Raw genomic sequence first — 21,063 nt, forward strand, 5'->3', positions numbered from 1 at the left:
ATTAAAAAAATCGATAAAGATTACCGATTGAAGACCTCGTCGTTAAAGGTCGTTTAATAATTCCGTAGATGTTATATTGAGAGAATGAAAAAGAAATGGCACGATTTTATTTAAACATTTAGTACTTACTTAACGTTGTCGCAACTCGACGACTTTATCGCTGCGAATTTTTAAAATTAAAAAATATGTGCTGTTTATCGCTGACCACCACCATTCCGGCAATTATCACGATATCGACCATTAGTCATAAGATTTTTCTAACTTGTCAAAATTATTCTCGGGTTTAACTCTAGAATTCGATTGATATATAATCTCGCACTTTACAGAGATAGTACAACAAATCTAATACATAATTTTCTAACTAAATATAAAATTAAATAAATTCGAGTTCCAGAGTTGAGAAAGAAAATGAAGGGATGCAAAGACTTACTCAAAACGATGACTTTGCTCTTGCTGGTGACGTAACCTAACTCGTTCTCCGCTCGTACTTCATACAGTCCACCATTACTGCCTTTCAGCAATGTCACAGTTAAATCGTAGCTCTCCTTTCGCTGGCTGTCCCTAGTGATCTTGATTCTGGCGTCTGCCGTCACCTCCTCGCCGTCCTTGTACCACTTAACTTCCGGATCCGGTGTGCCGGATACCTCGAATGTCAACTTGAGCGTGTCGCCTTCCTTCAACCTCTGATCCGCTAGTTTCTTCAAAAGCTTTGGCCGAGTATTCACTGTCAAATTAGAACTGCTCGAGTTCTCTCCATACTCGTTCTGCACCTTGCAGGTATAATGGCCCTTTAACTCGGTCTTCACTTCTTTGATTATTAGTTTATAATTGTCGCCTTCCTCCACGCGAGTATATTCTGTTCGTTTTTCCGTGATTTCAACGTCACCTAAGAACCAATGCACGCTTGGTTTCGGGAAGCCCTCGATCTCGACCACGAACTCGACGTTTAACTCGCCCTCGTTCGCACTGATATCGCACAATTTTGTCTTGAATCTCGGAATACCGCGTACCTGCGATACCACATAAAAATATTACAATTCTTTTAAAATAATTGTAGATTTTGCTATTAAGTTTTAAATTATTTTACATCAAGCAAGATATAAAAAATTATTTTGAGATATATCTTACAAATAATTTTTTTAATAAAGAGATTAAATTATATATACCTTAATTCTCGTCTCGTCTGAAATTGTTCCGTGCTTGTTCACCACCTCGGCCTTGTACAAAGCCGCGTCTTCGACTTTTGCACCGCTGACTGTAAGTATGTAATTATTTCCGTTCTTCGTCATCTTCGTGCGTTCGTTCGCGGTTAAAAGCTGTTCGTCTTTGTACCAGTTGATTGTTGATTCTCCATCAGATTCCACTTCGATCAGAAGATTCAATGTGTCGCCTTCATTGATTACTCGTGGCTCGCCCAATCCTTTCTTAATTTTCGGTGGACATCTGATACCGACTTTCCACATGTCAGTTGTTTGATTGACTTCATTTCGCGCGACAATAGAGTACGAGCCAGCGTCAATTAACTTGGCATTTTTCATCACGAGTTTGTACGTGTCACTGCCTTCTTTAATAATCTTGATACGGTCGCTCTCTTCGATCTTCTGACTGTCCTTGTACCACGTTACTTCCGGCGCCGGGGTGGCCTCCACTTGTACGGTCATCGTACCAGTGTCTTCAATGAGAATCATCATATCTTCCTGTTTTCTCGTGATTTTCGGTGCGGATTTCACAATCAACTCAATCTGCGTCTTATCCTCGCCGAGATCATTCTTCGCCGTAATGGTATAAACGCCAGCGTCTTTAGCAGTGACTTGTTTAATTACTAATGACAAAGATTCTTCATCTTCCCAAAGATATTTGATTCTTCCACCCGCTACAATCTCCTGACCGTCCTTGGTCCACTTAATATCCGGCTTTGGATAGCCTTTCACTTGCAGATCTAACATCGCGGAACCACCGGCGCTTACCTCTGACTGTTTCGATTCTGTTTCAAGTTTCGGCTTTTCCGGGTCTTTCAATAATTGATTCACTGCCCCCTGCACTGTTAACTCCGCGCTACAGCTTATGTTACCTATGTGTTGAAAAAGTTTTGCAAATTATTGTTAAAAAAATATATATTAAAATTATAAGAATTTAATTAACAATATTATTTATTCCTAATAATTTTTACCTGTACTGGTCTGTGCTACGCATGTGTAAAGACCAGCGTCTTCCGGTTTTACATGCTGAAACACAAGTGCCAAAGTGTCCTCATTATCCTTGAAGAGAACTTTAAATCTCTCTTCAGGATCAAACGGCTGTCCATCGCGCATCCAAATAAATCGCGGCTCTGTTCCAAGTTCGAGAAGACCTTCGGGGAGACCCTGAAATAGTGGCTTTTCGTCGGTCACTGTTACGATTGCCTCACATGCAGCCTGACCGTAACGATTCATAGCTGTGCACGAATATTTTCCAGCGTCTTGCTTCTGGACGTCGGCGATTACCAATTCATAAAATCCCTTCTCGGCGTTGTCTCGAATAATCTTTACGCGTTCGTGTTTCGCGTCGATTAAAGTGCCGTCTTTAAAGCTAAAAGAAAAGAAAAAAAAAAAAAGTTAATTGAATCAAATAAATCAAGGTTCATATTATATAAATTTTACAAGTAGAACATTTTTGCGTAGAATTTGAAACTTACAATTTCATTTCTGGATTAGGCTCTCCCTTGACTTTAATCATAAAACGTAAGTAGGTATTTTCGAGAAGCTCGGTGTCTTTCAGGCGTACCAAAAATATTGGAGAGTTCGCGTCTGCTCTTGCTTTTTTCTCTTCCGGACTCACTGTAATATATTATAATATTCACATCAATAAAAAAGAAAAAAAAAAAAAAAAAGGAAATTATTTATTGTGCTTCAGATTATAACTTACATTGTTGAACTACTAATTGAGCAGTGCACGTCGCTTCACCGTTCGCGTTCAGAGCGCGTGCGATGTATATGCCGGAGTCTGATTCGTAAACGTTTTGAATTTCAAGCTTGCACTTGTTATCGTCCAACGTGGTGGAGACGCGATCAGCCAGCTTATCCTCCATGGGTTTATTATCCTTCAACCATTGCATTCTCGTAGTCGAGTCGCTGGTTAACATCTCGCACTCGAAAGTGGCAACCTCACCGGCTACAAAAACCAATTTAAATTAACGCGGAGTAACGACACACATCGTAATTCCAAAGGGAATGAGAATGGTGAGAAGCAAGTCCGTCAATTCCTATGACTGTCCTGTATCTAAAATATTCGAAACACATGATGTCGTACGTTATACAACATTCAAGTAGGAAGGAATGTAAAATGACTCCAAAATGGATTTAACGTAGTTGTGAAATATACAGGATGCATCATAATGAATGGAAGTAAATCGTTAACGATCGAGCACTTCGTATTTATAGCATTACACAACGTTAACTCAAGTTCAATCGGTAACTGCTTCCATCTATTACGATTCAATCTGTAAGTATGATAACGTACAATTTGACTGTTACGTATGCATATGTATACATCGAATGTGATTGACACATAACAGTGCTTTGACATCATGAAAGTAAAAGTGCATCGGGGAACAAACACTTTAAAATATAAAATATACATCGAAAAATATTACCGTTTCATATTTGACAAAAACTCATTCGCTATAAAAAAAAGTTTGTTGAAAATCTAACATACATATACACATGAATATATTTCTAAACAAAAATGTCTTTGATGTCGTTTTACGATTGAAGAAGCAATATGTGTAAAAATGTGTCCATCTGTGTAGAAAAAAATATCGGTGTCAAAACAATGTGTCAGTGTAGTGAAATGTGAGTGTTTAGTGTAGATATTGTATAGCGAAACATCTATGGTTTAGCAGTAAAGCGTGTTTAACCAGCCACGTATCACGCCTAAAAGCTGTTTGCTCTATTGGCTATAAGAACACGGAAAAATATGTGAAAGAAATGTAAAGAATAATGAACGCTGATAAACTAAATTATGTGTCACTTTACCTATGGCGTGTATCAATGCCTTTTTTGGTCGCATCGCTAAAACAGTAAAAGTGTATCTTATGTCTTGTTAATTAATTGGGGTAAAAAAAAAAAAAAAACATATGTATTACTCCTAGTAATTATCTATTTTTGTATTCCTTGACTAATAAATAGTTATTAACAGTAAAATCCAAAGTTTTGCCCGTTCGATACTTACGTTCTACATTGCATCCCTCTATTGTCTTGATAAACACCGGTTTTCCAGCATCGTTGTCGAGAGTGATTTTGGCAGTTCTGTTTTCGGTCTTCGAATCCGTTGCCGCACCACCTGCAATCGCAGTCTCATAGGAAGTCGTGGTTTCCGATAATCGACCCATTCCTAGCGACGAAGAAGACATTCTCGTCTCGACGGCGGACGCCGATGATTCCATGAAAGAGGACACGCCATTGCGACTGCTCGATATTGATGAATACTCTACAGAGATATTAGTCGAGAACTACCTTATTACTACTTGACACATATTTTATTTTACATTAGGATTGAAAAAAATTTTTTCTGCAACTAATTAAAAAGATACGAAGTTTACCGGAATTTAAATTCTGCCGAGAGAAAACGGCGGAAGAAATGTGAAGCATTCTTAACATTTTTGAATTTGACCAATAAACGAAATATAATAAGCGTCGCAACTACACATATATTCGGCGCAACATCGAATTACATCAGCTTTACGAGTTTTTACATGCGACATCGATCTAGAATAAAAAAAACTTGCATACAATTTTATCAATAAAGTCTCACCTTCCACAACTTTCGCAGACGCGCTGTATCGACTCGCGGAATATCTTCGAGACATGTCTGCTTGTGCTTCTTCAACCTTAGTCTTTTTTATTTCTGATGTATCGATTGTGTTCGCGGAGTCTTTCCTCTTCTCTGCAGCTTTCGTAGAGTCCTTAACGTCTGTCTTCGCCTGTGCTTCTTTTTTCGGGTTACTCTGCGCTTTAGGTAATCCTGGATTTGTCGACTGCGGTGGTTCGATTTTCACTGGTTTCTCGTCGCTCTTGAGCTCTTCCTTGCTTTCCGGTGCTTCTTCAGTTACTTGAAGATCATCTGCTGCGTGCTCGGCGAGAGCAACCAAATCACTTGCGTATTGACGGATTTCTTTAAGCCAGTACGCTTTTACAGGATCTTTATGAGCTACTAAAGTGATAGGGTAATTAGATACAGCCGGATTATGCAGTTCAAAAGATCGTATGTCGTCGGGGTGATCTTTTACTTCTACTTCTGGTAACTGAAATAAAATAATGCATTGTATTATTACATACGTTTTGCGAATATCACAATGTTCTCTCAATCTTCACTTACTCGAATAATATCTTTTAAGATGAAAACTGATCTGTCCTCCGATATTCGTCTAACTTTGCAAATGAGAATTCGCGCTTTGAATAGGAACAAGTATCTTTCTTTGCTTTTTCCTTCTTTGTCAATAACCGTGTACCATTCCTAAAAACACATTGAAATTTTTCAATTTATCAAGAATTTATTTTTTAATTAATAAAATTATATGTATTCTTTAATCTTTCAGCATATACCTACGTGCGTGAGTAATCTACCAAGTTTATGAATGTTTCCTTTGTATCCCTCGATATTGCTTATAAATTTATTATCGGTCGCCCTGTGAGGGATTCCTAGCATTAACTCTAGCGCTTTTTGTAGATCGTCGCAGTTTTCACCTAATCGTGTCGAGTATTTCACCAGCTCCTGCAAAGAATATGCGTAAATTAATGACAATTTCTTTTTCTGTATTACAAACCTTATTATTGCCGTTCAAAATCAATTACTTTATGACCAAAATAAAAAATTATCTTAGTTCGTCTACGATCGCACCAAGTTTACGCAACGTGTCTCATCCTTGGACCGAATTAACTCGTATACTTCAATACGATTATTGCCGTCGCAATTTTCCACGCTCGCACCTGTCTCGTGTTTGCATAGTTTTTCCATAGAGCTAAATCGTGACTCGATGGATAATCTACGTATAGATGAACGCTCGCTTTTAGCTCTCTAAATCCGTACGACGCCCACACAATCGTGCAAATACAAACGCGAAATGTTCTACATCGTCGTTTATTATATAGAGCCCAGGTTTATCAAACGATACATTTTTCGACACATCGAGCAATATTTTTTTTAACAGATTTCCAGCATCTCGTTACAAAACATTTTTTTTTTTTTTTTTTTTTAATATTAAATCGCAAAAATGGCAAAGATTTCTTAACAGAGAAAATCATATTCATCGATTATATTTACTTGTTCTAAATTTAGCAAAGTTGTTGACGCCGACGAAGTAATAATTAACTACCGTATTATTTAAGACTTCTGGCTAATGTTTACTACGCTTATTTTAAAACATACAATCGCTAAAACAGCGGCGGTCTCTGCAGTGCTACTATAAACAATGTATAGATGAAAAACTATTAACTGAGTTGTTGCTTTTAACTCTAATGTAAAAGTTGCCGTCTTAGTGTGCATTTTCTTGGCCAGCCACTCTGCGTGCTAATAAAATTAATCTTCTTGGCTTAGATGTCACGACGAGTACTGTCTAAATATTTGAAAAATCTTGACAATCGCTCAAGTCTTGAAATTGGTTAGATTAAAAAATTCCATTGCACTTATTATATATATATATATATATATATATATATATATATATATATATATATACTTGTCAATGGAAATTTTTCTGCGTGGTTTAAAATGACGCGGACAGTTGATTCCTCGTTAATTTAATTTTGTAATATACTTGGAATGAATGGCTGTAGCAATTATGTCGAGGAGACATGATTTCAAGGCAAAGTGAAAAGCGCTTTAGCGCCGCGCTATTTCCGTCTGGCGCAATAAAATTCGAGTGGAAATATAGGTCATGCTGTATATCGTGTACTCGGTTGTCTCATATTGTTTCGTTACATGATGATTTCATTAGCGAACAGACTGTCGAATATGTGAAATCTTTTTTTGTATACTCGTTTAAAAAAATAATAATCTTTAAAGGTGTTCTTTTTTCTCTTTTTTTTTTTTTTTTTTTAATTCTATGATTAATAGAAATAAAAAATAGAGAGATTCCTATTACAAATATCCAACATAATGAAAGTAAAAGTTCTTTCTTTAACTTACCTTTAACAGAAGCTGGTAATCGTTTATGCGTTGTATCGGGAGCTTCAGATGTTCTGATATGCTCTTGTCGTCACCCAGAGTTTGACTCAGCTCCTGTAAGAAGCAAAATGATGACACGAATAATCAAAATGTTCAACGCTGTAGAAATTAAGATTATATGTTAAAAAGAAAGAAGTCATTTAACGTCATGTAAGCACATTACTGTCAGATATCCGTAACTTGTCTCGTACGAAATACGAATTAGAGCTTAAGAAAACGACAAATCACAGGACGCTTTTGGATTAAGTGAGATCGGGGTATTTCAACGGTGGTTCTCGCGCAACGAACGGATTCCTCGACACCGTAATTCGACACCGGGAAGATTTGGCATGAACATATGTATTTTTGGATGTGTGACTGCTGAATTTTGCACATGCAAACGCGGGTGTGTGTCACCCCCGCAGAGAGTGCGTGGTTACCACGTTCGCACGTTGATATGATGGCGCGAAAATGACGTTTCGTGACGTCCCACGACTTTCACATAGTGGAACGATATTTGAAGAGTAGAGAACTTAAAACTACGTATCGCCTCGTCGCGCACCTTAGAAGAAAAGGAGGGACCACCCTAGGATCGCTACCGGTCGAAGTACAATCGTCGCGGAGAACGTCGCGTGGTTGCTCGCAGATAAATTGCGCGCAGGAGTCCGGCTCCTGATCAGATTCCGTAGATTGCGCGGAGATTCTCACATACGGACGGTGTGTGGTGGTCAGTAGGTCCGCAGCACTGAAGAGGAATCTTCAGACGCTCGCAGCTGCTGCCGCAGTCGGAAGACCGATACGGCAACGGCTATACTTAGACGCCGGACGGATTTCGTGTACGACTGACCACGCACGAAAACAACACGAAAATTGAGTGGAGCATCGATACGCTATCACGGAATCCGTTCCTCTAGGGTCTTTCGTACGATGGCACGAGAAATCGTTTTCTTCTTATTCAGGGCTTCGGATCACGTGTAGAGAAGAGATAAGAATCCGCAGAAAGATGATAAGAATCTGAAATATTTTTCTTAATTTTCTTTTAGTAAAATATTTTCTTTTTTTTGTTTTAGTTTTCAAAAATTGAGAATTATTGAGAAAATGTTTCAACAATTTAACAATACTGCGTATAATGAATTATTAATTTTAATATAAAACTGTGTGTTTTTCTAAATAGTATACGCATTTCGGTGCTATCAGTAGTAGGTAAGAGAGGCGCGAAAGATGTTACGTCTGTTAAGAATAAACTCAGCTATTTCGAGGGCTGGACACACGCCCGCATATATCCCCCGCGTGTTATATAATTACTTCATTTTCTCCAATCCATACCGTGGCGATCAAACATAAAATCCCGATGAAAGCTCTCATCGTGCGTGACGCATTAAAATTACAAGCAAAAAAACCATTTACTTTGAAGCTTTAAAATAATAACGTACATATTTAAAAAATCAAATCTTGCATTTTAATTTTGCTAATACAAGTTTAATAATTAATATACTTAACTAAGAATAATGCCTATTAACAAATAACTAGAAAATAAATTTCCGTGATTACAATTAGTACGACAACTTACCTCAAAGTATTCTCGTACTTGGTCGTTTGTCTGAAGAAATTCCTGCGCAGCGGGCTCGTCTCTACAATACGCCACGTGTTCGTCAAAGTCTCTCTCCTAAAATAAAACAATGTTTTATTATAGTAAGCAATTAAAATATTAATTAATACAAACAACGTAATATTAAATATATATATATATATATATATATATATATATATATATATATATATATATAACATTGATTTATAAGAACTTTTATTTCATTTTTCTACAAGTGCAATTTTTACATATAGAAGAAAATATCTTACACTCTTGCACAATAAATTATAAATAGTATTAAAAAATAATTATAAATATAATAAAAAAGAAACCATTTTAATAATGGTGGTGTATGTACTTACCAATCTCAAAAAAGTTCTACCAAGCATGCGTGGTTGATCCGCATAGTACTTGACGCCCTCGATCAACACCCTGCCGAACGATCTAAGTAAGGCCGGAATTAATTATCATGCCAAAGTCACACCACGCCTAACATGCTACGGAATGGAAGTTTGTGTCAGAATGCGACACACTTTACGTAGGGACGATACGAAGAGATATACCCAAAAAATAATTTTAATTGTCAGTATTATTTACTAATGTACGGAGGGTGGAAAGTGAGGTTTACGGGTATCACGAAAGAGATAAGAACCTAATTTAATATAAGTTTAAAACAGGAAGATCAACATTGATAAGTGTCGATGATTTAGCATCGGCTGAGTTAGTGACATAATTAATACAAAATTAATTTCTATCAATGTCGTAAAATAATTTCTTTTTTTTTTCGTAACGAGATTAGAAATGTTGATATTTACTTCAAGCTCATGTTTTATAATGACAGACGATATGTTACATTTGTAAGAATGTCTAACGTTAAGTTGGGCGTTAAAATCAAATTCTCAAAAAAAAAAGCAATGTATAGATATAGATTAATTTTTGGGGCATATTCACATATACGAAGAAGCACACTACAACACAAAATACTTTTCAATTGCGAACTTACGCTTTGTACATCGTATTCCGCTATAAGTGAAGAAATAATGCGTGGAAAATTGTATGTGTATATAATGTGATCGTGTATAGAAAATTGTGTGAATTTTTGGTGATATAATTGATAAGTCAAAGTCAATCAACATTTAATTAAAAGATCATCGTGTGTGCATGTGTTTCTTCGATGTGTTCGCAATCAACAAAATATTAACATAATAAAATATTGAGGTACACCGATAATAGTATGATACTTAATCTGTATAATTCGTGTGTATATGCCTAATATCCCTTTTCTTTCATTGAATTAAATAAAAACCAATTTAAAAAAATAAAATTGTATCGGGTATTGTATGGTAATGATCGTCTAACAATGTTGTAATGCATCTTTGCGTTTTCCTATCAGTGTACGTTGATGTAAATACATACGTGTTATGAAAATCAGCTATTTGCTTGAGATTGGTAAAAATAACTTCTTTGTTATCTCGTACGGTGCGCGGGACGTCAGGATTATCAAGGGGTTTCAAATAACGTTCAACGACAAGTTGAATATCCTTGCCGAATTCTTCCTCCGTTTCGATTAACTCTTTCACGACAGCCCTGCAAGAAGAACGAATGTAAGACATTTTTGTTCTCATTTGTTGATCGTATTAATTATAAAATATATTTGTCAAATTTACAAGTATTGTAATTAAAAAAAAAAAAAAAAATTAAGAATTAAATGCAGATGCTTACTCTCGTCGATAATGAGAATCTTCTGGTCGGCTCATTGATGAAGTTTCTTCACTAAGCGCCGTTTGCATTAAAATAGATGATGGTAACCATCCTTGCCTTCCGTCAGATGTACGAATGTATATCCTGCGAAACAACAAACTCTATTAGACATTTGCATTATTATAAAAAAAAAAAAATACATTCTGCTTTATATTTTTCTAAGATTCTAGACATTCTGTGAAATTTTATAATATTACGTTTCTAAAAATTTGTTTGAAAAATTTATTAATTATTTCCGATATTCTACTTGGACGTTTTTAGCATTTAGCAGCTCGTAAATCCATCACATTTCAAAAATAATTATTGTATAAACCATCGCCTCGATATTTTCACTGATACTTTTAAGGTCCATCTAATAACTAGACTAGATCGGATCGGATGTTATCGAAAGGGGCGTTATAGATAGACATTTGAAAGCGTAGGAGTCGCGCAGTTATATTTATGCAGAATGACTAAGGCATCGTGCCATCTTGTCATCGAAGTCATCGTCCATTCACAGAACGCAAAATCTGCTGGCGAACGTGCTCGAATTGCTACACTTAATCATGCGACGTTTCCATTCTTACGGCTATACAGAGATGTCCGCAAATTATTTCATCTTCGCAAGTTCGAGCATCACGTTAATCATGAGCAATAAAGCACATTGCATGTCGAATCAATTCAAAAAGACAGCCTTCTGAAGTCATAAATGTATTTCTTTTTGCAAAACATCCGCATTATTTAATTAACGTCGTTATTTTTTCGGCATTCGGAGGTTCCCTTTGACGATAAGTTGTGCGCTATCGGTTAAACTGATTGGCCTGCCGCCAATCACGTGGAGATACGATCGTGCGAGATATTATTGCCCGAGACGTTTATAAATGCTTAATCTTCATTAGCGTCGTCATAATTCAGCGGTGTTGAATTTATTTCAAAACTATGCATGTCCAAATTTGCTCTCAATGCGGCCGCGTAACAACGGGCCGCCTGTCTCGTCTGTCGTATTTAAACGGGCCACAAAGCACGCACGTGCCGCAGGAATTCGACTATTCTATTAAACGCGCTAACGATACAAGAGTAACGAATCGCTTGTCATAAACATGCGGCGGAACAATTTAATTAAAAAAAAAAAAAAAAAATTAAACTTAATAAATTATAATTTGCGTTATCACTGTTTACGTCGGAATAAAGAAATGTTTTAACGACGACGACGACGACAATTGTTATCTTGCAGCACGTACAGGAAGTCGATAGTGACCCGTTCTTGATGAGTCAAAATTTAATGTCGCAGCCTTCATTATTCTATTTTGAGTCGGTTAGACTTTGTTACGAGAGCCAGGGTGAAATATCGCACGTCGAAGAGCTAATTTACGCTTTCGGTGACAAAATTAGCGAACGCGGAACGTTGTAGCGCCAGCCACCTCATCTCCATCAGACGATTTCCAAGGTATAGGTGAATGTAGTTTATTTCGCAGCCTCGATCTTGGGTATCTTGTCTTACCTTTGAAGGCTCGAGTCCGAGTCGACGCTCGGACTGCCACGAGCACGTGGATCTGCGTGATTTCGACGCGGCCGAATCGAAAGCTTGTGCTTGGCGGCCGAATTATCCAAGATATCACCGACTTGGACTTGCAAATCGGGATCCAGCTTCGCTTTCCTATAACAACCCGAAGCATCTTGCTGTATGATCTCGTCCGCTTATGCGACAAAAAGTTTGCAGAGCAGAGACTTGCCTCTGTTATATAATTTTTTTTATATTTATATGTTATATATATTTGTTACATATGTTATGTATCCTTCTATTGAGTCATCTGCTCGAGTTAATAGAGTTAATCGCGTGAGTTCTTAGCGTGCAAAGCAATTAAAACGGATATAATTCGTAGTATTGTGCCGGAATAAAAGTGCCACTTGCGGATTATATTATATTTTGCAACACGCCGTTCCACCTTGTTAATTTTGCAGATGTAGCCGTAAGCCATGTGCTGTGCTAATTTTACATCGTGTAATAGCGGGGCGTAACTTTCACGATACAGTCCTCTTCCGCCGTTATATTACTTGATTCCAAAAGGCCGGTGCATGCGATTTAGGAGTGGTTCCGCGACTTTTATTCCCGGGCATTCGGGGATTACTCATACGCGGTGAGCGCGAGGGCGCGGACGCCAATTTTCTTGCGTAACCGCAAGCTCGCCGCCGCAGGATCTTTATGCGACTGTAAATTCCGCGCGAATTTTCCATCTGTCAAAGTATTCGCAAGTTTCGCGTAACATGTCAGCCGGGACATGCCCGAACGCCAATAAAACCACCGTGCGGGGTAAAAATAGAACACCGCGGGTGGGTGCGCAAACAGAAAGCCCGTGCGTAATCTCTACTCGCGGGGCAATGATCCTCGTCAACCCTACGGTTCGACATCCGCGTCAGCATGACCGAGGCCTCCAGATTTTCTTACGGCCGGTGGCGGAAAAGCCGCGGGCACTTGACGTCGACGCGAAAGTAATTGCAGCCGCGGTTACGCGTACAAACAATAGCCGCCTTTAAGATTCGACGTTATCCGCGCTCGTCTTCGTAAAATCAGCGCCGGCATTAATAATAAGCGAGATCGCACCTGTCGGCCGTAAATGCGCACGTTTAATTCCGATCTCTTGGCCGTCGCTTCCGTGTGCACGCCGAGATCTCGGGTATCGGTGATAAACAGCTTTGACAATCGTTATCATAAGCATGTCGACGTGCGTTGCGCGAGACGCGCTTGTAAACGATGAGTCGCCGCAGGTCTATCTTTAGGTCGTGCGCGGTTGATTTTATCCACCACGAAACGGTCGCCACCCACGTGTACCGCGAGCGATACGAAAGACTGCACGATGACAATAACGTCGAAAAAGCCGGCTCCTCGTCTTCTCCCGCTTTTTTAAATTCTCTCCTTGAACTAAAAATTGCTTACTTTGTTGAACCGTCGTGCTCGATGGCCTCGACGATGTCGCCGACATTCACGGCGAATCCATCGGTGTCCGCTACGTAGTCCTTCACGACGACGTAATTTTCGGAAGATCCCTGTAACAAAAATACGACGGCACAAATAGAAACGAAAAGCGTATCTAAATTTTTTTTTCTTTTTTCTTTTTTCTTTTTTAAGTGCACCTTGAAATAAAGATAGAGGTCGTGAGTTTATTTCATAAATTGTACAACTCTGTTGAATTATAAAAGAAATGAGATTTTGGAGTCAGCGCTGAAGGAGAATTAATAGTAATAGAAAATAATAATTGATAAAAAAAAATTAGATTTAATGCGAATTATATCCCGGTTAATTGTAATTCACGTTGACATAAAATAAATTACTGTCAGTTTCGGACGGAAAATCTGTGATACAAGCAAATATTATTAATATTAAATATTAAAAAAAATATAAAAAATATTCAGCCTTGGCGTCCAGCTTCTCGATACTTTACCCGGTCGAAGCTGCCCCATTGCCGAGCACCGTTCAGTCTCTTCAGACTCGGCGTGTTTTCTCTGCTGACTGAATAAAAACCGGCCGATTGTTCAGATCTTGATAAAGTTAAAGCACCATTGCTATCTTGCTTGTTGGAACTGCCATTGGCAGAGCTATCCAGACTGCTTGCGATCGAAGTCGTCCCGGTGTGCGTAGTGGACATTATTTCGCCGTCGATGTCCACTTCTTTTGCCACCGGGCAACAATACATGGAGAACCGATGAGCGGCTGGGCGATTTAGCCTGAGCGCCGAGAACACATGCAACGGCTCAAAATGATGTATACCATCCTCGTCGAGAACAGTATAAGCAACTTGACCAGTCAGAACCGATCTGGATGCCTCTCTAGGCACTACCGCTTGCATGCCTTGCTTTAAAATCATAAAAATCGACGAACGCTTGTGACTTCTTCTCAGTAGGAACTCCTCCATTGCCAGGCTGTTGTCGGCGCACAGCAATGCCGTCGGAACGTCGGCCGAGGACAAGAGTGGTGTCTCTTCAGGTACTATCATTAGCGCGGCGCTCTCTCTTACTAAAGTTCGTAATCGCGGATCCACTCTGGCCAGTTCGGGATCGCTGCACAGCTGCCCGAGTGCATTCATAAAAGGTGGCCGTTCTTCCGCAAGTTTTCTCATAATCGTCAATCTTCTTAATACGTCCATGGTTACACGATCGTTCGCCAACGCTCGAGTAGATCTTTCGTCACTGATCACCGATAATAAGGTGTTCGCCGTGTCGGACATTCCCAGAGCTCGTGCCAAACCTACCGCTTGCAGCAGCATCTCGCGAACGTCCGATCCTTCGGTATTCAGCAGCTCTTTCACACGGATTTCACTCGATTCTCTGACCGCTTCGACGATCGCCTTATAAACTGTCTCTGCAGCCTCTTTTTCAGTCGCGACATGCGCCACGTGTCGCGACACGTTCTCCAATACAAGCGAAACTAGTTCCGGATCATTTTTCGAAACGGTTCGAAAAGCTGGTCCGATCAAATCCGTGCCATGTTCCTCCTGAAGAACCATCGATAACTTTTCAAGTACGGCGTCTCTTTGCAATGGTTGATCTGAGCTCACAGTTGACTTGAGTATGTCTACTTTACTATTTTTTGTTTCTAGCAATTCTGACAGGATGCTTTGGCAGAGAGAACTCCGATTCTGCGGAATTAAAAGAATTTTTAAAATTTCATCCACCGATTGATCTACGTTATTCTGATTTAACAACGTGCCGAACGATTCGCTAATAGAAGAAAATACGAAATCTTGAGAATTATTATTATCTAATATTACTTGTTGATCGTCTGATATTGTCAGGGCGGCTGCTGCTGCGATTGCCGCTCTAATTAAATTCCGAAGTGGTTCGCCGTTATTATCATTATTTATTCTTCGGTCTTCAGTTTCAATAAGAGATTGATTGCCTTCGTTCGTCAACGTTATTGCGTCCGTAGTATTTGAATTTTGCTGTTGCTGCAAAACAATATTTCTCGCTAATTGCGCAATCATTGACATAATTTGCGCCAGTTTCACCGCCGTAGAGCCTTGCAGGCTCAATTTTGTCGTCGCCACGGCGAGAGCTTGTTCTAAAGCCACTGCTTTCGGATTTACGTCCACGTCCACCGTCGGTAGATTCGTTGCGATTTTTCGTCCCACAGATAATCCCGCCTCAGATAGCTCACGCAACATTTTAGTATCTATGCTGGTCTCGCCGCGGTGGCGAAAGCGCGGATTATAATGCAGATGCTGTGGTCGTAACAATCGTAGCTCCTCGGGCGTGACCTCGAAACCTTGAACAGAGAATTCTAGCTCGCCCTCAGGCGTATCAATGAGATCGGAGGCGACGAAACAAGGCCCTTCTTCCGTTTGTACAATTTGACCGGGTACAAAAGTTACACCCATTTCACCGGACTCTACCACACGACCTGGGACAAATCTAGGTCCGTCAGATGTATCTACTACTTGTCCCGGGACGAATCTAGATCCCTCTTCTTCGGTATATATTACCTGACCGGGGATGAACGTCGGACCTACCTTCGTATCGACGATCTGACCCGGCACGAAACGAGGTCCGTCCGGTGTATCTACCGTTTGACCGGGTACAAACTTCGGTCCGGTTCGAGTTTCCACTATCTGGCCGGGTACAAATTTTGGCCCGCTGCTAGTATCGATCACTTGGCCCGGTACAAATTCCTCTCCTTTTTCTGTTGTAACTATCTGACCCGGCAGAAAGCCATCCTCAGTCATGACACCCGGTACAAAACGCGGTCCGTCCTTATCGCCGGTCACTAATTGCCCGGGCACAATTCTTCTGCCCTCCGGCAAATTTCTCGCGTTTTCCGGAAAGAATTCAATACCTTTTTCTGTTTGCACCATGTGACCGAAGACCTCGCGTTGCTCAAGAGTCGATATTGCGCTCGCACTCTTCGGATCTACAGGTATGCCGACGGGACCGGCATCTTGAAAAATTACTTGGTTGAATTTACTCGCTGCAACGAAATCAAAGCCTTTTTCGGTAACGATGGTTTTCCCTGGGCAGAATACTATGCCTTCTCGAGTCTTCAGCACCTGACCTTCCACGAATTTTTGACCCTTCGGAGTGTCCAGGGTCATTCCCGGCACGAATGTCGAGATATCTTGAGTTTCTTTTACAACGCCAGGAACAAACTGCTTCTCGCCCGTTTTCGTGCTCACGTATTGGCCTGGAATAAATTGCGAACCTTCAGCCGTAAGCAATGTCTGTCCAGGAACAAATTTCGGCTCGCCATTTAGCGATTCGATGCATTGACCCGGCACAAATTCGTGCCTTCCTTCGATTTGTACATTTTGCCCTGGCACGAAAATTGGCTCGCCGCGATAATCTGTGACCGTTTGGCCCGTCATAAAATGTACTCCGTCTGGAGTGATCACCGGCTGACCTGCAACGAAACTACCGTTTGCCATCACTTGACCCGCTACGAATTTTGGCCCCTCTTCCGTTAGAACGGTCTGACCCTCGACAAACTTACTTCCCTCGCTTGAATGCAGTATCTGACCTTGCACGAAACGCTCTCCTCTTTCAGTCTTTAAAATTTGCCCAGCGACAAACACCGGCGATTTCGCTCCGTCAGGCTCGTTCACTGTAACAATCTGTCCGGGAACTAACAGAGGACCGTCAGGCGTATTGAGAGTTAATCCTGGAACAAAAATAGAGCCTTGAGGCGTTTGTAAGGTTTGTCCGGGTACGAAAACGCTGCCGGAAGGTGTATGGACCGTTTGACCAGCGACAAATCTTTCCGCTGATTTAATATCCAGCTTGAGACCTTTAACGTTATGCATCGTAATTTTTTTGCCAGCGGGCAAGGTTCGTATTAATTCTGAAATTTCTTCTATTTTAGGCAGACACTCGAATGCTCGTTCTCCAGCCTGTAAGAATTTTTCCGTCACGTTCGCACTCCCTTCAAGTTCGTTGTGCGAAATAGTTGGAATTAAATTCTGCAGCGTAATGTCAGGTTTCGCGATTAAAGGTGTCAGCGGTTTTGAAATAGCGACTGCTTCAAAACCGCCTACAAAGTCGGATATAGGACTAGCGTATAACATTGGTTCTTGATCTATAATTTGCGGCTCGATTTTTATAGGTGTCGGTATTTTCTCTATCACGGGTACACCGACTGATTTTTTCGCATTTTGTTGCAATAAATTCCAATCTAATACGTTAGAAATCGGTTTCGCTGCATCCTTGAGAATATTCGACATGTTGACGATATCGAAAGATTTGAGCCTCGCCTGTTTCGCATTCACGTGCTTCCAGTCCTCCGTTTCTTCTTTAACTTCTTCTTTGATGCTTCTCAGTTTAAGCTGTTTGGTACGTTGAAACTCCTCTTCATCTGCTCTCTCCTTCTCTTCAAAAAATTTTTTTGCATAATTTAATACAGTTTGCTTTTTCTTCTTTCGTTTTTTAGCCTCGGCCTCAAGTTTTTCTCTTTCCTTCAGCACCTCCTCTCGCGGTCCCATGCCGTCATAAAGATTTTCAAAATCTTGTAAATTCTTAAAATCCACGGACACGTTTTTTCCCTGCTTCAATCTTAGCAAAACGGTGTCGCAATCTCTCGACAGCATAACATCCTTGACGTCTCCGTCTCTGACAGCAGCTTCCAACTTGGCTGGAAACACAAGGCTGCATCTTCGCTCCTCCACCGTGTATACGAATTTCTCCGCTTCCTCGATCGGTGTCTGCTTCGTGTTCAAAAGTTCTCTCAGAACACGTTGCTGTTCGCCCTCGCCCTCCAGAATCGGAAAGACGTAGCGATAATCCTTGAGCACCACATGTCTCTTTTTCTCGCCGACGATTAGACCGGCAGTATAGTGATGCGGGCCTAAGCCTGACGCTTTCGTCGTGATTTTGCATTGCGATTTGTCATGGGCGTGCGCGCCCAGCAGCACCGGAATGTAATGATGAGTCGGCAGGCCGTATGACTTGCCGGTGATGCGGCAGAATCGTTTCGCATCCGCTGGGCTAATTGGTGGTAGAAGTGGAAAATAATTTGGTCTGGGGAGACCCCGACTTTTGCCCGTGATCCTGCAGAAGGACATTGTTTCCTTCCGAAATAATTATTCAACGCTCAAAGTCATTAGTGATATTTTATAATTGCAAAGAGGTGTCATTATCAAATCATTATCAAAGAGATAGACGATAATTAATCCTGATCACATTGATTATATCACGATTATTTTTCATTGTGCCCATCCACGATAACTCGAAGTTATTAATAAATAAAATAATTAGTAGCGGTCTATAATTTTAATGAAACATTGATTCTAATAGATATGTTAAGATTCTAAAATTTTCGATGGTTTAGACTCGCAAAAATTCACAAGCTCACAAATCGTGTGAATCATTAATCTTGGACGAGCGAAAGCTCGTGTTTTAACAAGGCTCAGACCAAAGCTCGATTTATACACCGCTTTCTTTCTTAAGAATTAATCTTCAATCGCGTTATTTATGTCCGCACCGCCGGCGACGTGGACAAATAGGTATTACCTCGAAACTTGGCATACGATAGAAGAAATCGAGGCTTTGCGCTTTCAATCATTTGTACGCATCGTCGTCTCGCCCCCGCCGCAATATCGTTCGCTAAATTTTGTATCGACCTCTTTTATCGATTCATCCATATATTCATTCATATATGCCTCAATTCTAGCATCTTGCCAAGAATTTTTTTCTCTTTTCTCTATCAAAATGTTCGGCTTAGGCCACGGTATTGTCAGTAATTTTCGTTGTAGATTTTTGTAATTGATCCAAAAGTTAATTAAGATTCCACCACGTTGTCGCCTATAAAAAGAAATTTATCTTCCTGCTCGAACATACATCCGTACAATTATTTATTCTCAGTCCTCACAGAACAAGCATTTAACCATTTGACATTTTACTTTTGATTACTTAACATCTAGCACACGCGTCACCTGCTCATGTTATATTAAAGCGATTTTCACAGTTTACTTTTCATATTTATAGTCTTTTATATTTAAAAAAAAAAAAAAAAAAAAAAAAGTACTTTTTGATGTCATATATTACAAATCGCAGTCTTGATACTCTAACTAATCCACTTATCAATTCTGTATAATGTACATTCATGCAAACGATATAATAGTTATTCAAAAATACTTAATAAAAAATGTAAATTTTTGTAAAAAAAAACATTAATCACTTGTCTTTAGTACTTATATGGCAGCACAGAAATTATCTCAGTCCATTGACAACGATCAGTCCCGCAAGATAAAAGTTCTTCCTAAATTTCTTTCCGTAAACTGATGTTCAAAGTTAATATCGATGTTGGAAGTAAAAAATTATTATATTCCTCATAATTTCATCCTTACTCAATAAAAGTATTAATTCTCTTTTTATTATTTTATGTAATACTTAGTTCTTTGTTCTTTTTTTTTCCGGTGTAATCAGATACATTTTCCATTACTTTCATAGAGTCTTTATTAATTTCGTAGTACGCGTAGATCTTTGTTCGTGCTAATCACCGAGCAGAGCATCCTCACTCTCACTACACCGGTCACATCGTTCAAGCTTTTCGCGAGATGCGGTCCTCCCGAAAGGGTATATCGGCGATACGCGGCGAAAGCGAGACTACACTCTGCGTACGAAGTGGCTAAGAGCCGTTTGCACGGCGAGTTTCTCTCTCTCGTCTCCCACGACCAGAAATAGCCTACCCTTCTTACACTTCTCCAATACATCTTTAGAACGGAGTACACGGACCCGGATCTCCGTAAAGTCGTACATGGCCCACACCAAGGTTTTAGTGCTTGGAAGTTAGCACGTAAAAGTCTTTCGCGTTTCAGAAGTCATGGGTTTTCCCATGCACTCGGTAGCCGCTATTCTAAATCCGCGTAACATTTCAAATGCGCCACGTTCCATCGAAATAATTAAAATTGAAGTTAATTATCTGCTTATAACTACGCCACCATTGATTTACCAGAGGAACGTTTCTTTTATTTATTTATAATGTAATTTGGAAGTTCTCTTACGTCCTGATTTTGCAAGCTTAGTAGCGTATATTTTAATAATTTAATTTAATAAAATTAGATTTAAAATGTCAATTAATTGCTTAATCGTTTAAGTAATGTAACGTGACGAGATTCATTTTAAATATCTTTAATAGCGGGCTTAATTCCCAGTGATAAATCGTTAAATTCCTGACACATCGTTGATTTAAAAAGATCAAGAGAGGGTTTGCTCGAGATGGTTAAGCCCCTCGTAAACAAATGCGCGGACGCTTTGTTGGCAATGTCGAGTAAAATGGGCGCGATAAAGCTTTACAATGAAAAACGATGAGAATGAGCGACGGCTCTTAAACTTAAACTTCAATCGGTGCCAGTATGCTGGCAAACGACGGAAAAATCGCGCGAGCATCCAAAATGCACTTGAATATTTTTATGACCGTGCAAGCAATTTTCCGCAAGCGACTTTATGGATCAAAGCTACTTCAACGTTTTGTTCTCCGGTCGTTCGCGGTGATTTACGACAACTGTTAGCTTCCTCAGGGAATTATGATCTACTGGGTGCAAAGTCGATACCGATTTGTGAAAGAGCAT

The 21,063-nt window shown here is 39.8% G+C and overlaps 1 protein-coding gene across 9 annotated transcripts in view; it reads right to left on the reverse strand.

Annotated features, from left to right (window-relative positions):
• Positions 1-21,063, reverse strand: part of Obsc (Obscurin) — a 37,936-nt gene that overhangs the window by 12,137 nt on the left and 4,736 nt on the right. For 3 of the 9 annotated variants that reach the window (XM_070664193.1, XM_070664192.1, XM_070664187.1), the window contains exons 1-18: positions 13,954-19,484; positions 13,449-13,558; positions 12,015-12,170; positions 10,496-10,618; positions 10,190-10,360; positions 9,136-9,217; positions 8,753-8,848; positions 7,165-7,257; positions 5,587-5,751; positions 5,356-5,493; positions 4,792-5,281; positions 4,210-4,467; positions 4,014-4,049; positions 2,905-3,150; positions 2,675-2,816; positions 2,171-2,568; positions 1,167-2,071; positions 431-1,010 (exon numbers count right to left, since the gene is read on the reverse strand). In XM_070664193.1, the coding sequence (XP_070520294.1) occupies positions 431-1,010; positions 1,167-2,071; positions 2,171-2,568; positions 2,675-2,816; positions 2,905-3,150; positions 4,014-4,049; positions 4,210-4,467; positions 4,792-5,281; positions 5,356-5,493; positions 5,587-5,751; positions 7,165-7,257; positions 8,753-8,848; positions 9,136-9,217; positions 10,190-10,360; positions 10,496-10,618; positions 12,015-12,170; positions 13,449-13,558; positions 13,954-18,555 (8,791 nt within the window). In that variant the 5' untranslated portion in view covers positions 18,556-19,484. Of the gene's footprint in view, positions 1-430; positions 1,011-1,166; positions 2,072-2,170; positions 2,569-2,674; positions 2,817-2,904; positions 3,151-4,013; positions 4,050-4,209; positions 4,468-4,791; positions 5,282-5,355; positions 5,494-5,586; positions 5,752-7,164; positions 7,258-8,752; positions 8,849-9,135; positions 9,218-10,189; positions 10,361-10,495; positions 10,619-12,014; positions 12,171-13,448; positions 13,559-13,953; positions 19,486-21,063 lie in introns of those variants that run through there. The other 6 variants (XM_070664194.1, XM_070664188.1, XM_070664195.1 and 3 more) reach the window with 6 other exon arrangements.

The sequence above is a fragment of the Cardiocondyla obscurior genome, linkage group LG12 (assembly GCF_019399895.1).
Source record: "Cardiocondyla obscurior isolate alpha-2009 linkage group LG12, Cobs3.1, whole genome shotgun sequence".
In the NCBI taxonomy this organism is placed as follows: domain Eukaryota; kingdom Metazoa; phylum Arthropoda; class Insecta; order Hymenoptera; family Formicidae; genus Cardiocondyla; species Cardiocondyla obscurior.